Below are 17,482 nucleotides of genomic sequence, written 5' to 3' on the forward strand. Positions count from 1 at the left end.
AGCAGAACCAGCTGTAAATATGTTAATTTATTTTACCCCAGAAAAAATATATATATATTTGGATATAACAAAACCAAGCTGATTTTTTATTTTTTTTAATGCCTTCGCATTCAATAACAAGGCTAGGTGCTTTATTCTGTTATATCCCAAACAGACGAAAACAATGTTTAACCCTGCAAGCTATAGGATGCTGAAAATCTGCAAAACAGTATGGGCCTGATTCAGAGGTGGACGCAGACGCAACCGCATGTTTTGCCGAAGCCGCGCCTTTATTCAAATGCCGCAACAGATTCTGTGCATACTGAGAAGCCCACAGGCTGTGCACACTGAGAAGCCCACAGGCTGTGCACACTGAGAAGCCCACAGGTTGTGCACACTGAGAAGCCCACAGTCTGTCCATACTGAGAAGCCCACAGTCTGTCCATACTGAGAAGCCCACAGGCTGTGCACACTGAGAAGCCCACAGGCTGTGCACACTGAGAAGCCCACAGGCTGTGCACACTGGGAAGCCCACAGGCTGTCCATACTGAGAAGCCCACAGGCTGTGCACACTGAGAAGCCCACAGGCTGTGCACTCTGAGAAGCCCACAGGCTGTGCACACTGAGAAGCCCACAGTCTGTCCATACTGAGAAGCCCACAGTCTGTCCATACTGAGAAGCCCACAGGCTGTGCACACTGAGAAGCCCACAGGCTGTGCACACTGAGAAGCCCACAGGCTGTGCACACTGAGAAGCCCACAGGCTGTGCACACTGGGAAGCCCACAGGCTGTCCATACTGAGAAGCCCACAGGCTGTCCATACTGAGAAGCCCACAGGCTGTGCACACTGAGAAGCCCACAGTCTGTCCATACTGAGAAGCCCACAGTCTGTCCATACTGAGAAGCCCACAGTCTGTCCATACTGAGAAGCCCACAGGCTGTGCACACTGAGAAGCCCACAGGCTGTCCACACTGAGAAGCCCACAGGCTGTCCATACTGAGAAGCCCACAGGCTGTGCATACTGAGAAGCCCACAGGCTGTGCATACTGAGAAGCCCACAGGCTGTGCATACTGAGAAGCCCACAGGCTGTGCATACTGAGAAGCCCACAGGCTGTGCATACTGAGAAGCCCACAGGCTGTGCATACTGAGAAGCCCACAGGCTGTGCATACTGAGAAGCCCACAGGCTGTGCATACTGAGAAGCCCACAGGCTGTGCATACTGAGAAGCCCACAGGCTGTGCATACTGAGAAGCCCACAGGCTGTACATACTGAGAAGCCCACTTGGCACTAATCCGTCTCGGTGCATCTTTAAACACACCATCGCTGCATCATCGGATCCACCATTGAATCGTGCGCCAGCCGTATGATCGGTGCAATTTCGCCCTCTGAACATGGCGTCCTGTGTCACCGCTGCTGCGTCTTTACACCCAGTTGCTGTCAGTGACACTCCCGCGTCTGTCTAACCGCCAGTTAACTTCCACTGATATCCACAGCTCTTGTGTCCAAGTTCCTTCTGTGCTTCCTGACTGTAACCATCGGGACACATGTGCAGTGCAACTCAGACCTAAAACATTGGCCTACTGCGTGCGGCACAGACACTGCGTGCACCTCTGAATCATATACTATATATATATATATATATATATATATATATATATACACATACACACACCACAATATCTATGCTGGATGGTGGTGACAAGTGTTCTCATCACAACTAAACACAGTGACCTAGAATTTGATATACTGGATGAAGAGGGCGTCAATGACTTGTATATTGCAATAATTTACAATATAGTTAGAAACTACTAACAGTTTTTAGGTTCAGCAATTCATAATGTCCACCTCCAGCTAAGCATCCGTAACTTGCGTGTCATGTTAAACAAAGCATATCAATGCAGAAAAGGGTAGAGAAGAAAACTGGTTACCGCGAGAAGACATGATACCTTAAGGTAAAATCAAAATGAAAACTTTTTTTCCTTTTCAGGACGCAACCACAAATGGAAAAAAGAAAAAAAATAAGAATAGGAAAAAAATAAAGTTATATTACAGCATTGCTCCCACTCACACCCATTCTGTTAGAGACCATAAACATTTCAATTATACCAAGTACATCTGGTGACTGATTGCTGCAATTCCCCGTTCTGCCAATGGCTGGCTCTCAATTGCCGATCCCAATAAAGAAAATGGTTGGGGTCGGTGAGTCTGGGATTTTTAACATGCATTTTTTCCCCAATCCGCAGATGGATTGCCAATCATTGATTACCGCTGACCCACGGATCATCAGAGAATCAGGGCCATAGATCAAAGGCACACATTAGTTTACTCATTTGTTACAACTTTATTTAATAATAAGTAACCACAAGTCCTTAAACTATTTTGTAGTAAGAATAGAAATCTCTTACAAATATTATGGAGCTGAGTTCATTGAGATGTTTTACCAATAAGGAAGAAAACAGTAATTTTTATGTTCAGTTCCTTAATGTTCTGCGATGTCTTGTAAATAATAGCAACAAGAAAAGTTCCTTGTATGAAAACAATGTCACTTATATTGTCTTTCTATTTTTCCTTAAGATGTTGCACTTATATACAGTTTATTTTTCAAGCAAGTGCAACATCATAAGAAAAACAGAAAGATAATATAAGTGACATTTATTTATACAAGATACCTTTCTTGTTGCTATTAATTATTTACAAGACATCGTAGAACATTAAGTAATTGAATTAAAAAAAGGACTTATTTCTTCCTTATTGAAAGACATCTCAATGAACTCAGCAGCATAAACTTGTGGTTTCATAAGTTCTGTTTGAAAGGTCAGATGAACCTTTTGATTTAAAGGAGGCATCAGAGCTCTTTAAAGCATCACAGCAATAGGCTATGTTAATTTAATTAAATAGAATAGAAAGCACCATTGCAGAAGCAAAAGGTGTAAGCACAATGAGATTAACTACTAACAAGGAAAAATATAGAAACACAGCAAAATTATGGTATAACATATCTTTTAATTATTCTTTTTCTTCGAGGTCCATAGGGTCCACAGGAATTACCTTGGGATATATAGTTGGACAGCATCCATTGCACCAAACAGCAAAGCTTTGGAGCTCCCAGTATGCACTGGTCCTCCTTCCCTAAATACCCCGCCGCCAGCCACATGCATTCAGTTCATGATCAAGCCTCGCGGCAAGAGACGGAGAATGGAGAAGGAAGAAACATTTCACAAGAAAACACTCAACAAGCGAAGAGGGAATCTGTGATATAAAGCTTTAAGAACAGGTCCATCTGAGGCCAGATGCGTCAGGGTGGGTGCCTTGTGGACCCTAAGGACCTTCAAGAAAAAGAATAATCAAAAGGTATGTTATACCATAATTCTGTATTTCTTCTTCGAGTACCATAGGGTCCACAGGAATTACCTTGCTACGTCCTAAAGCAGTTCCCTTAGGGTGGGGACGCTCCTGAGAAGATAGGAGAATCAGCCGCCAAAGGAAGCATCCTGGGAGGCATACGTATCAAAAGTATAGAACTTTATGACCGTACTCACGGAAGACCAGGTGGCTGCCTTGCAGAGCGCCCTGTCTTACCACCCACGATGGTCCGACAGACCGAGTGGAATGGGCTGTCACCCTGTTAGGAACAGGGAGATTAGCCTGAGTATAGACCTGGGAAATGGTCATACGGAGCCAGCAGGACAAAGTCTGTTTATTTGCTGGCCAACCTCTTTTGTGGAATCCATACAACTCAAATAGAGAATCTGTTTTCCTGCTGGACTTGGTCCGATCCACATAGATCCTCAGGGCTCGAACCACATCAAGGGAAGCTTCACCTGTAGACAGGTCTGAAGACTGAAAGGCCGAGACTATAATTTCCTCATTAATATGGAAAGGTAGCCCGCTTTGGTACGGAGGATAGCTCTATTCTGATGAAACACCAAATAGGGAGAGCGATATGACAGAGCTGCCAGGTCAGACACTCTGCGAGCTGAAGAGATAGCCAGGAGAAAAAGCATCTTCGCCGTCAGCCATCTCAAGTCCACCTTATCCAAGAGTTCAAAGGGATGCGTCTGCAGTGTCCTAAGAACCAGAGACAAATCCCACGGTGCTACCGGTAGGAGGAATGGAGGTTGCAGACGCTGTACCCCCTGCATGAATGTTCTAACAGCCGGCAGTGGAGCAATCTTGCGCTGAAACCAAACAGTCAACGCCGAAACTTGGACTCTCAAGGTAGCCAGACGAAGACCTAAGTCTAATCCAGCCTGGAGAAAACCAAGTACCCTAGCCACCTTGAATATCTTTGAATCATATTTCCTGTTGTAACACAACAGAAAATATTACCGCCAAATCCTGTGATAGATGCGAGCAGAAGCAGGCTTCCTTGCTCTTAGCATCATCTGTATCACTAACTGAGAAAACGCCCTGGCCTTTAAAACGGAAGACTCAAGAGCCAAGCTGTCAAAGCCAGCTGAGGTAAATCCTGGTAAAGACACGGGCATTAACAGGGCATTAACATTAACAGGTCCTGTCACAGAGGCAGTGGAAACGGACTGTCTATTGATAGCCGTGTCAGATACGAAAACCAATTTCTCCTGGGCCAGGCAGGAGCTATTAGAATCATCCTGCCACCTTCCTGTTTGAATTTCTTGACAACCCTTGAGAGGAGGGAGATTGGAGGAAACAGGAATGCTAACCTGAAATTCCATCTCACCGTCAGGGCGTCCACGAAGGCTGTTGAGGGGTCCCTTGTCCTGGACCTGTACCTGGGGACCTTGTGGTTGTGACGTGACGCCATCGGCTCTACATCTGGTAACACCCACCTGTCCACCTGGACGGAGAGCCCATTCTCCGGCATGTATGTCCTGGTGACTTAGGAAGTCCGCTTCCCAGTTGAGAACACCTGGGATAAAAATTGCAGAGATCGCAGGAAGATGGTTCTCTGCCCACAGCAGAATTTTTGCCACCTCCTTAATGGCTGCCGGACTTCGTGTGCCTCCTTGATGGTTTATGTAGGCCACTGCCATCACATTGTCGGACTGAACCTGGACAGACCTGCCCTGAAGAAGGTCCTGCGCCAGAAGAAGTGCCCTGTGCACCGACCGAAGCTCCAATATATTTATTGGTAGATGGCTTTCTTGGTCTGTCCACCTTCCCTGAAAGGTGTGCTGACTGATCACTGCTCCCCATCCTCTTAAACTTGCGTCTGTGGTGAGGAGTACCCATTCCGGGACCCATAACGGACGACCCTTGTCTAAGTGAGTCGTCTCCATCCATAAATCATCTGATGCTTTATCTGATTATGCTGACCATCCCACTGGGCCAGGATCCACAGCTGTAGGGCCCTGGAGTGGAACTGGGCATAAGCCTCCATGTCAAATGTGGTTACCATGGAGCCCAGAATCTGCATAGCAAAGTGTACTGGCACTACTTGCTTGCACGATAGACTGTGCACCCTAGACTTTAGGGCCACAATCTTGTCCTCCGGCAGAAAGATCCTCTGTTGTAAAGAGTCCAGTCGTGCCCCCAGGTGCACCATTCGCTGAGTCGTTGACAGGGAAGACTTCTTCCAGTTGATCACCCAGCCGTGCTCCTGTAAGCAAACAATAGTCATTCGTAGATGACATTGCAACATCTCCTGAGACTGGGCCAATATCAGTAGGTCATCTAGATATGGCAGTATCCTGACTCCTTGTCGCCTGAGATGAGCCTTCATAACTGACATTATCTTTGTAAATACCCAAGGGGCTGTGGCCAGACTGAAGGGTAGAGCCTGAAATTGAAAATGTTGCTGATCCATTGCAAACCGGAGAAAGGTCTGGTGGTATTCTGCAATCAGAACATGCAGATATGCACCCTGAATGTCCAGCGAAACCATGAAGTCTCCCGGCTCCATTGCCAGCATAATTGACCGTAGAGTCTTCATACGGAACTTCGGTACCCTGACAAATCTGTTGAAAGATTTTAGATTCAGGATAGGACGGTGCGACCCATTGGGTTTTAGGATAAAAAATAAATTTGAGTAGTAGCACCTTCCCTGTTGCATCACAGGAACTGGGACTATGACTCCTGAGTTCTGGAGGGCCCCCACAGATTCTCGATAGGCCGAGACTCTAACTGGGTCCACAGGGAGATTTGTAACCACAAACCTCTGAGGGGGATGCCTTCGGAATGTTATGGTATAACTGTGAGCAACCAGTTCTCGCACCCAGGCATCTGTAGTTGTCTGATGCCAAGCCTGGGAGAACTGTAACAGTCGGCCTCCAACCCTGACATCCTCAAGGGGGAGGCCCGCCCCATCAGACATCAGGCTTACTGTCTGACTTGGATCCCGGGCGCTTGGTTGACCAAGACTTCCTGGGTGGTCCTCTGTGAGACTGACCCTGTCTGGCCGAGGACTGTTTCTTCTTCTTATTTTGTCTACGAAAAGACCGGGATGACAACTGCCTTCTAGAAGTAGATGGTAACTCTGCAGACCTCGGTGTAGCCAACAAAGTCATAATGTCATCTAATCCTGGTCCAAACAGCACCTTGCCTGCGAAAGGTAAAGATTCTAGACCCTTTTTAGACCCTGGATCTGCCTTCCAGTTCCTTAGCCAAAGGGTCCTCCGGGCTGCCACAGAGTTAGCTGAGACCCTAGATGCCATGATGCCTGCGTCAATACCTGCTTCCCCCAGGTACACAGCCGCCTCCTGTATCTGGTCCAGAAGGAACTTCGGCTCTCTTGTTGAGTCGACCATAGTCTCCCTCAGAGACTTCATCCAATCTTCCATAGCCTTTGCCACCCAAACTACAGCCGTAGCAGGTCTGGTGATGGCCCAGATAAAGAAAACATTGATTTAAGATAAGTATCAAGTTTCTTATCCGAACTCTCCTTTAAGGAGGATGCTGCCGGAATAGGCAATGTAGCGCTCCTAATTAATCTAGTGACATGAGCATCTACTGTGGCGGAGACCTCCCATTTACTACACGCTCCTGGTGCAAATGGGTTTTGAGAGGTTACCTTCTTAGTGGGCATAAAATGCTTGCTAGTAGTTTCCCATGCCTCAGACATGAAATTTGTCAATTGTCCCGAATGCGGGAAATAGTCTTTGGCCACAGCCTGACGTCTAAAGACCACTTCCTTAGATGTCGGTGCAACCTCCTCCTCCTGAATACTGAGGACAGACCAGGGAACATCCACCAAGGATTGATGATCCTCCTTTACCGAGGCTGACCCAGAAGTCTGAGAATCCTTGTCTGACGAGAAGGTTGAGTCCGACTCTTGAAGCAACACCTGGCGAGAACCCCTTCTATGCCCCTGCTTCCTTACTACCACCGGCCTTTCTACCTGCAGAGAGGCTGAAGAAGGTAGTATACTCTGGCTAGAGTGAGCAGCCATGTCAGCCCAACAGGGATTCATGGGGGGCAAACACATAGGTTGTACCTGCTGTGGGAACCCCATAGCCTGAGGTATCCCCACAGCTGGAGTCCATACCTCCGTGGCCTTGCCTATTAGATAGGACAGGACCTCAGGTGTGATAGCCATCCACGACGGCACTGGTGCTGTTGCAGGAGTGCCAGATGTACTAGGTAACTGTCTCTTGCTACAGTTTTTACATAACTCATTCAAATTAACATCCTGCTCAGACAGGCCTGCGACACAGGACTTACAGGTTATAAGCACCGGAGGACTCATCCTTATCTGACATAATCAAATGTACAAGATATTCAAGTTATGCAAGTCTAAATGCAAAGTGACTTACACTATCAGTGACACACCCCACCCTCAGAGGGATAAGGAAAAACACAGTGATAGCAGTACCTGACAGTTTTTAAAACATAGGTAGTGTACATACAGCAGCTGTCATACAGTCACATTAAAATGCAAAAACATGACCAACTGCTACAGCAATATGGACTCAATCAACTAAACCGGCCCCCGGAGGGGGATGGTATTATATAGAGTACGCTAATATGCCATACCCAAAGGAGAGTTATATAAGAGAGACAGACCAAACTTCTGCAAACCACATACTGCAGCCGTGGACAGACGCTGAACTGCGCGCATCTCACACATGAGGTGGTCATTTATACCTGATGCGGGAATCCGTACCCGGAAGTTGGCGTCTGTGGGGAGGAGCGACCGGGGGGCGCCTTATCTCCCCTAAGCTGCGAATTTGACGGCCGGGTACGCTGCACTACAATGTAATAAGACGTTGACTAGTGCGTCTTACCACCCGTCCCCGGCAACAGACGATATGATCCCCTGCGCTTTAGTGAGGAATCGCAAAGCGTCTTTCACTCGCAGCGGCCTCTGGCATGTCTCAACACCAGAGGCTAGGGACTGCTTGCGCATGATTCCCCGAGAGGAATCCTTACCTGACATCTCCGTTTACCCAACCGCAGTCCCGGGCCTCAGCATCTTTAGGCCGCCAGCTAAGCCAAGCTGAGGCCTGCCGAGAACCTCAGGGCTTACAGCGATACTGGTGTTTCAGCGTCGGTGGAGGTAGATGGAGCCGCAGTAGAGCGTCATTACTGGAGCTAATACCGCTAACCTCTGAAGTTTCATAACTTAAGATAAAACATAAAAGAAAAGAGCTTAGGAGTCCCGTTGTTATAACAGGTGAGACAGAAAAACTGAATGCCTGTGGCTGGGGCGGGGTATATAGGGAAGGAGGACCAGTGCATGCTTGGAGCTCCAAAGCTTTGCTATTTGGTGCAATGGACGCTGTCCAACTATATATCCCAAGGTAATTCCTGTGGACGCTAAGGAACCCGAAGAAGAAAAAGCATTTTCTGTATAGTGGTGTCATGGGCTTATTCAGTACCAAGCACAATTCTTTCAGCAAAGCTACACTGAACGTGGGTAGAGTAAATAAATGTTTGCAATCCTGCACCGGATTAATAACAATATATTGTTTATGATAGGGGGGTATAATCGAGGCGTGACGTTCTGCAGTGGTTTGTACAGCCTCTAACAAAGGAACATACATAAAATCCCCAGCTTGACATTGGCAGCAAAAGTTATTCAGCAAGTCCTCTTAATAAAAAGGTCCCTTAGTCCATTAGATTCATCAGAAGAATACAAAAATAATATAATACAAAAAAGCAAAATAGAAAATTGTGATTCTTGAAATGCACAGCTTGTGTCCATTTGCTATGGCATGTTAGAATAAATTATACTAAACCAGCAGTGTTTAATGAGGAAAAAAAGAAATTCGAATTCATTATCTGCGCAGTTGAAACATAACATAAATAGTACTTTCTGGTGACAGACTCTGCATGACATATGCATTCACATTTCAGAGAAAACCGACAGCTTGTACAGATGAGCCACTAAGTCTTCATATGTGACTGCCGGCTTTTGGCTATGGGTTAGTGTTATTGATAAACCATCTAAAAGGTGTTTGGCTAAGTGCACTTATTCATTATATACCTACAAAGTAATGGAGGGGTATTTCAATGTATTGCATTATACAGAATAGTGCTGCACCTCATATATGTTGTCAGTAATCCTTGTCTCTATTTTCCGCCTACTAACAATCCATTTTATAGCTATATTTTGTATTGTTTTTTTAAATAAGGTTTCTTAAAATATATTAGCATACGTTTTGGCAACAGGTCAATATTGCAAAAACGCAAAACAAAAACACAAACCATGAAAAAATAACTTTCTTCAAACAATACAACAATTAGTATAAATAAATGTATTGTTAACTGTAAAAAGACACGCAAAATACCTTTTTTGTTTGTATGTTAACATAGCTTCTGCTATGGGCAGCTGATGGGCACAGTTTGCGCCAGCAATGTATTGTGTAACACGTGACACCACATCTGGAGGGTCCTGAACTGTAGAGAGTGGTGGAAAATCTATAGAAAAAGAAAAAATCTTAATATGTCAATGTACTAGAAAACAAACAAAAAAACACACCAAATCAGGTACTTTATAATCTACCCGAAAAGTTTTCAGAGGTATTGATCATTTAGAACAGGGATGGGGAACCTGAGGCCCGGGAGCAGTATAAGGCCAGCGGTATCATTTGGTCTGGCCCTCTGAGCTTTTTTTCTGCAAGTCTCATCTGGCTAGCAGGGTGCCTAGAATGGCATCCTGCAGCCAGAATCTATGCAGCAATGTCGCCTGGAGCATCCTTAGGATACTCCAGACAGTCATACCGCTGCCCTTATAGCTCCCCGGAGCATCCTCTCCTGTAATCACCGCCACTTCTGGCCTCACCCCCGTGTGACGTCACATGGAGGGGGCATGGCCTGCACTGGGCCCATGAATAATGATATATATATATCAATATGGCCCTCGGCACAAAAAAGGTTCCCCACCTCTGATTTAGAACCTATTCATCCTCTAATCTCTACTATTCTTTACTATGATGGACCATCTAGAGCAGGGGTGGGGAAAGTCCGGCTCGCGGGTCGTATAAGGCCCGCAAAATCATTTGGTCTGGTCCTGCCAAGGCAACTGCAGACAGGACTCGAAATTCAATAAATCTAGAAACTTTTTTCTGTTAGCCTATTATGGCACCCTGTAGCCAGAATCTATGCAGCAGTGCCATCTGGAGCGTCCTTAGGACGCTTCAGACTGCACAACATTGCCCCTTACAGCTCCCCGAAGCATCCTGAAGATGCTCCAGGCATTGCTGTAATCACGGCGATTGTGGTCCTGCCCCCTCCATGTTACGTCACACTGAGGGGGCATAGCCTGCACTGGGCTCGAAAATTATGTTATAAATATCCAATTGGCCCTCGGTAAAAAAAAAAGGTTCCCCACCCCTGATCTAGAGGGTGGTCAATAAGTGGCCCCAACTATTGAAGAACTACACATTTGCTATTTGACTATTCTAAAACTGTTGCAAGGCATGCTGGGATGTGTAGTTCAACAACAGCTGGAGGGCCACTTATTGCCCACTCCATTCTAGCCAGTTTAAAACAAAAATTATAGAGCGCATGATGCAAAAAAAGGTTTCACACATGCCAACACTTTAAGGTAGTATAGATGTTACACATATATAGACACAGCATGAAGTGCTCCTTATATATAACTCCATTTAATAATGATAACTGCCAGCAGCATATCTCTCGGAGTGGTACTTACTAATATGCGAACAGTATTTAACATGACTTATTGGTCGGGCGAAGTCCAGAAGTGCCTCCCTCCTCAGCTGTGTCCTCCGGCTGTGTTTCCTGCAACCTAACACTGCTGACGCAGGATTACTGACTAATGCCTGAGGGCGCATAGCGCTTCAACTTGGTGGAGTCTCACTAAAGCCTGGAAGGCATCGCAGAAGCCTGAAAGTCTTTGCAAGGGATGGCCATTTAAGAGCTCACCATCAATTGTTCCATCAGTATTTAACATCGATGACTGGAAACCATTGATGGTTTGAGCCATCGACGATGGGTATTCCTACTGTTAATGAGAACAGAGAGCCAAACTGAGAAGAGGGCAGGGCTGAGTGCCATGCCCAATGCCCCAAGAAAACAAAAACATTGCCAAGTCTTTGCCATCAATGGCGGGGAAGCATTGGATGCTCACTGTCTATGGAAAAACCAACCCCCATTAGTGGCAGACCATACATTGTCAATGGCCATCCGTAGGCTTTGCTGAGTCCCCGGGAAAAAAAAGATAGCATCACTTATGTCATCAATAGATGGCATAGGATTAAGCTAAGCTTACTGCTATTTGCTAAACATTGAAATGATGTCATAACCCCTTTCAGCATCAGGAAAGGGTGCTAAAGGGATTATGTCTTGGGGTTGTATCTTGCTCTTAATTGGATCCCATAGAGGCAAAAGCAGTTGCCATACATTTAAATAGGCACTGGAAACACTGCTAATGAGTGTGAGCATTGTGGCCAATCTGTAAGAGGGGGTAAAACAGCAACGATCCACCCAAAGACTACTAGGATTGACTGGGACAATGGTCTGGAAGCTTTCTGCTCATATACAGTTCATTAATCCTGAAACCAATACAGAGCCATCCTCTTGAAAGATTTCTGGATTTTCATATAGAAATGGTGGGCATCCAAGTGTAAATCTGTATACAGGTAACAATAAAGGGTGTCCGAAAAGGGATTTAAAAGCAGTTTATTCTGTGATTCCACAATGACTGCATATGTCTACACAGGTTTGCTTAATCACTGGACATATTATTTCCACCAGCACTCATTATACAGGAAGGCATTGGAGTAGATTTACTAGCTGTCGGGTTTTCAAAGCCACCAATGACCAATTTAGCATTTATCACAATTGCCGTTTAAAATCCATTGGTCAGAGCGACCGATCAGCCAAGGCTTTTAAAACCAGACAGTTAGTAAATCTACCCCATTGTGTGGTTTAAGGCTAGTCCTGCAGTGGTGCAAATTACTTGGGACAAAGATCCTTTTCTTTGCTGTGTTTTGCTTATAGCTTATTATAAATTACATAATGCGACTCCCCTTCAGCATTGACAAATTGCCTAAACTGCCATCTAAAACAGACAGACAACACGGGTGGGAAATATAGGTCAGCCATGGAGTACCTGAAGGAAAAACATTAACGGTAATAAATTGCTTTCTCCTTTATCAACTCCATAGCAGTCATCCACGAATGGTATTCACCCAAACAATACACGAAACAGAGAGTGGGTTACATATAATAAACAGTAAAAGTGCATTTAGTTGCAACAAAGTTTTATTGAATGACTGAAGAATGTTCCTTCCAAATTGTGAACATCCACAGAAGAGCTCACGGTGGTAAAGTTATGAAAAGAGGACAACTCTGCTGTTTTGCATAAATTGTTCTGCATTGCCCAAGGAATAATGCTGATTGAGGATGAAAGCATTCCTAAGAGACAGAGGGCCAAATACAGAGATGTACACAAGCCCAATGGGTTACGTACTTCTGCGGTGGTGTGAGATCTGCCGCACTGTGCAAGTGCAGGTCTTGTTCTGTGAGATCATTCACAGTGCTCAGGCTGCTGCCGTTGGGAGGCTGAGCAGAGATGGCAACAGGCAGCTTTGCAGAAAGCAGGGACAAGTCGTCCATGTTTTCTAGGTGTGTTGAACCTAGGGCTGCGTCCTCGGACGCAGCTTCACTGGCTTCAACAGCATGAAATTCCATTCCCCGTCATCCTGAGTATCCTGTATAGTTATTCAGATTACTGATATTCATGCAGATGTTCGGATGCTGCATCCACGGACGCAGCAGCAAATCGATGAAGGCGACAGGAGGTGTCTATTTACACAAGACACCACCTGCGGCATTAGCATATTATAACACATCCGCAGGGTAGAAAGATGCAGCACCTGTGTGATATGTGTACATTTCTGAATCAGGCCCAGAGACACTGTCTTATTCGTAGTCTCTTCCTAGACTGAAGCTGAGAAGCTAGATGCTGAAAATTGACAAGTCTTGTTTCTGACAAAGATGTTTTTTGCTGTGTCTATTTGTACTCCCAAGAACTGCAGTTGACTGAAGATGTCATGATCCCAATGATCATGAGTGGTGAGCATCCAGCATACTTCAAGTCCTTGCCACCATCAGGATTCAGTGAGTACTGGCCTAGACAATAGTCATTGCAAGGTCTCAGGCCGGTTGACCTTAGATATTCCTGGAGGAACTAAAAGGTTGTTTATAATTTTGTCCAACTAAATTGCAGGAAATACGGCTTCACTGGCCGATATGTTAATATATTTTAACTGCAGGCAAGTAGTTGAAGGAACACTCCTACATTATATCATTTATCTGGTGGTAAAATATGTGATTTACTTCCTTTGTGTCCAATTTTTCTCCAAAGATCGAAGCTGCCAGGATCCTGTCAGGCTGTGGTAAGCTTCATCTACTGCAGCCTTGCCAAAGACAAACAATGGCGACTGATTGTCATGATTGTTCAGATGGTGACCCAAGACTGCAACCACGCAGATGCAGTAAGTAGGTATCTGTTTCCTAAAGACATCTCCTGCTGCGCTTGCATTTCAGATGGCAGAGTTGCTTGTGTGCGGCTCTGCAAATCCGTCCATCTCTGAATCAAGCCCGCAGTTCTGGATGAAAATGAAATTCCAACTATAGAAGCTTCACACAGAAAACCCATTCCTTTTCTGTTTACTTTATAATTGCTATTAAACATTGTCTATTTATTCTCCCATGTGATCCTTTATATAGTTCTGTCCAATTACATAATTACATGTAGGAGACCACAGGAGAGTAGGCCCAACTTGCAAGTGCCTACATTCTATGGGGCATAGGGACAGACACAAGGTGGGAGAGGGGAGCAGAGCTGTGGAGTACAGAGGCTGGGCATTTAGGAGGGGCGGCAGACTTGAATGAAAAGATGAGGCTGGGGAAAGTCTGATCATTTCACTGCTTTGAAGCACTCAGTGGCAGCACCAATAATTCCCTCAATGATTCTGTTTGTAATTTTTCTTAGGCAGCTTAGGAAGTTTCTCAAAGACGAGGAGTGAAAGGAAGTCTCTCATTATATACAGTCAGGTGAATAAATATTTGGACATTGACAGAATTTTCATATTTTGGCCTCTATACACCACCACAATGGCTTTGAAATGAAACAAACAAGATGTGCTTTAACTGCAGACTTTCAGATTTAATTTGAGGGTAATTACATCCAAATCAGGTGAACGGTGTAGGAATTACAACGATTTCTATATGTGCCTCCCACTTTTTAAGAGGCCAAAAGTAATGGGACTAAATAAACAATCCTAAATCTAACTTTCACTTTTTAATACTTTGTTGCAAATCCTTTGCAGGCAATTACAGCCTGAAGTCTGAAACGCATAGACATCACCAGACGTTGGGTTTCATTCCTGGTGATGCTCTGCCAGGCCTCTACTGCAAATGTCTTCAGTTCCTGCTTGTTCTTGGGGCATTTTCCCTTCAGTTTTGTCTTCATCAAGTGAAATGCATGCTCAATCGGATTCAGGTCAGGGGATTGACTTGGCCATTGCATAACATTCCACTTTTTAGCCTTAAAAATCTCTTTGGTTGCTTTTGCAGTATGCTTCGGGTCATTGTCCATCTGCACTGCGAAGCGCCGTCCAATGAGTTGTGAAGCATTTTACTGAATATGAGCATATAATATTGCCCGAAACATTTCAGAATTCATTCTGCTGCTTTTGTCAGCAGTCACATCATCAATAAATACAAGGGAACAGTTCCATTGGCAGCCATACATGCCCACACCATGACAATACCACCACCATGCTTCACTAATGAGGTGGTATGTTTTGGATCATGAGCAGTTCCTTTCCTTCTCCATACTCTTCTCTTCCCATCGCTCTGGTACAAGTTGAGCTTTTTGTCTCATCTGTCCATAGGATGTTGTTCCAGAACTGTAATGGCTTTTTTAGATATTGTTTGGCAAACTCTAATCTGGTCTTCCTATTTTTGTGGCTCACCAATGGTTTACATCTTGTGGTGAACCCTCTATATTCACTTTTGTGAAGTCTTCTCTTGATTGTTGACTTTGACACATATACACCTACCTCCTGGAGAGTGTTCTTGATTTGGCCAACTGTTGTGAAGGGATTTTTCTTCACCAGGGAAATAATTCTTCTGTCATCCACCACAGTTGTTTTCCGTGGTCTTCCAGGTCTTTTGGTGTTGCTGAGCTCTCCGATGCATTCTTTCTTTTTAGGAATGTTCCAAACAGTTGATTTGGCCACACCTAATGTTTTTGCTCTCTCTCTGATGGGTTTGTTTTGATTTTTCAGCCTAATGATGGCTTGCTTCACTGATAGTGACAGCTCTTTGGATCTCATATTGAGAGTCGACAGCAACTGATTCCAAATGCAAATGTCACACCTAGAATCAACTCCAGACCTTTTACCTGCTTAATTGATAATGAAATAACGAGGGAATAGCCCACACCTGTCCATGAAATAGCTTTTGAGTTGACAGTCCCATTACTTTTGGTCCCTTAAAAAGTGGGAGGCACATATAGAAACCGTTGCAATTCCTACACCGTTCACCTGATTTGGATGTAATTACCCTCAAATTAAATCTGAAAGTCTGCAGTTAAAGCACATCTTGTTTGTTTCATTTCAAAGCCATTGTGGTGGTGAATAGAGGCCAAAATATGAAAATTCTGTCAATGTCCCAATATTTATGCACCTGACTGTATCGTCTGTTGCTACTGACCAATGAATAACCCATACAGAAATCATCATGTAAACATAATGTGCAATCCTGCTTCCAAAGCATAGTACCGTAACTTTGATCCCCTTACTCTATAGATTGGGCTTAATTTCTACCATGGAAACAAATGGCCATTTTATCACTCTCTGGAGAACATCTGTATGACGTTGATGTGAAACCTGCGCTTGTTGGTTGGTATAGGATAATGGTAGCTGCTGGCACTATGGAGATAATCCCAGATCTCCTACAAACAATGATAATATATACAGTTATAGTGCCTGCGCTAGTTTGCGTAATTAATATATACAGTTATAGTGCCTGCGCTAGTTTGCGTAATTTATACAGTTATAGTGCCTGCACTAGTTTGCGTAATTAATATATACAGTTATAGTGCCTGCGCTAGTTTGCGTAATATATACAGTTATAGTGCCTTCGCTAGTTTGCGTAATTAATGTATACATTTATAGTGCCTGCGCTAGTTTACGTAATTAATATATACAGTTATAGTGCCTGTGCTAGTTTGCGTAATATATACAGTTATAGTGCCTGCGCTAGTTTGCGTAATATATACAGTTATAGTGCCTGCGCTAGTTTGCGTAATATATACAGTTATAGAGCCTGCGCTAGTTTGCGTAATATATACAGTTATAGTGCCTGCGCCAGTTTGCGTAATATATACAGTTATAGTGCCTGCGCTAGTTTGCGTAATTAATATATACAGTTATAGTGCCTGCGCTAGTTTGTGCAATATATACAGTTATAGTGCCTGCGCTAGTTTGCGTAATATATAGTTATAGTGCCTGCGCTAGTTTGCATAATTAATATATACAGTTATAGTGCCTGCACTAGTTTGCGCAATATATACAGTTATAGTGCCTGCGCTAGTTTGCGTAATATATAGTTATAGTGCCTGCGCTAGTTTGCGTAATTAATATATACAGTTATAGTGCCTGGGCTAGTTTGCGTAATATATACAGTTATAGTGCCTTCGCTAGTTTGCATAATTAATGTATACATTTATAGTGCCTGCGCTAGTTTACGTAATTAATATATACAGTTATAGTGCCTGTGCTAGTTTGCGTAATATATACAGTTATAGTGCCTGCGCTAGTTTGCGTAATATATACAGTTATAGTGCCTGCGCTAGTTTGCGTAATATATACAGTTATAGAGCCTGCGCTAGTTTGCGTAATTAATATATACAGTTATAGTGCCTGCGCCAGTTTGCGTAATATATACAGTTATAGTGCCTGCGCTAGTTTGCGTAATTAATATATACAGTTATAGTGCCTGCGCTAGTTTGTGCAATATATACAGTTATAGTGCCTGCGCTAGTTTGCGTAATATATAGTTATAGTGCCTGCGCTAGTTTGCATAATTAATATATACAGT

At 44.2% G+C, this 17,482-nt stretch overlaps 1 protein-coding gene across 11 annotated transcripts in view; it reads right to left on the minus strand.

Annotated features, from left to right (window-relative positions):
* The window catches only part of LOC148517069 (phosphofurin acidic cluster sorting protein 2-like), a 358,464-nt gene that overhangs the window by 123,248 nt on the left and 217,734 nt on the right, over positions 1-17,482 (minus strand). For 6 of the 11 annotated variants that reach the window (XM_088479161.1, XM_088479156.1, XM_088479160.1 and 3 more), the window contains exons 19-20: positions 9,691-9,820; positions 1,912-1,962 (exon numbers count right to left, since the gene is read on the minus strand). In XM_088479161.1, the coding sequence (XP_088335287.1) occupies positions 1,912-1,962; positions 9,691-9,820 (181 nt within the window). The remainder of the gene's footprint in view (positions 1-1,911; positions 1,963-9,690; positions 9,821-17,482) is intronic. The other 5 variants (XM_088479164.1, XM_088479166.1, XM_088479165.1 and 2 more) reach the window with 2 other exon arrangements.

This window comes from Taudactylus pleione, unplaced genomic scaffold (genome assembly GCF_031769625.1).
Source record: "Taudactylus pleione unplaced genomic scaffold, aTauple2 ptg000227l, whole genome shotgun sequence".
Taxonomy (NCBI): domain Eukaryota; kingdom Metazoa; phylum Chordata; class Amphibia; order Anura; family Myobatrachidae; genus Taudactylus; species Taudactylus pleione.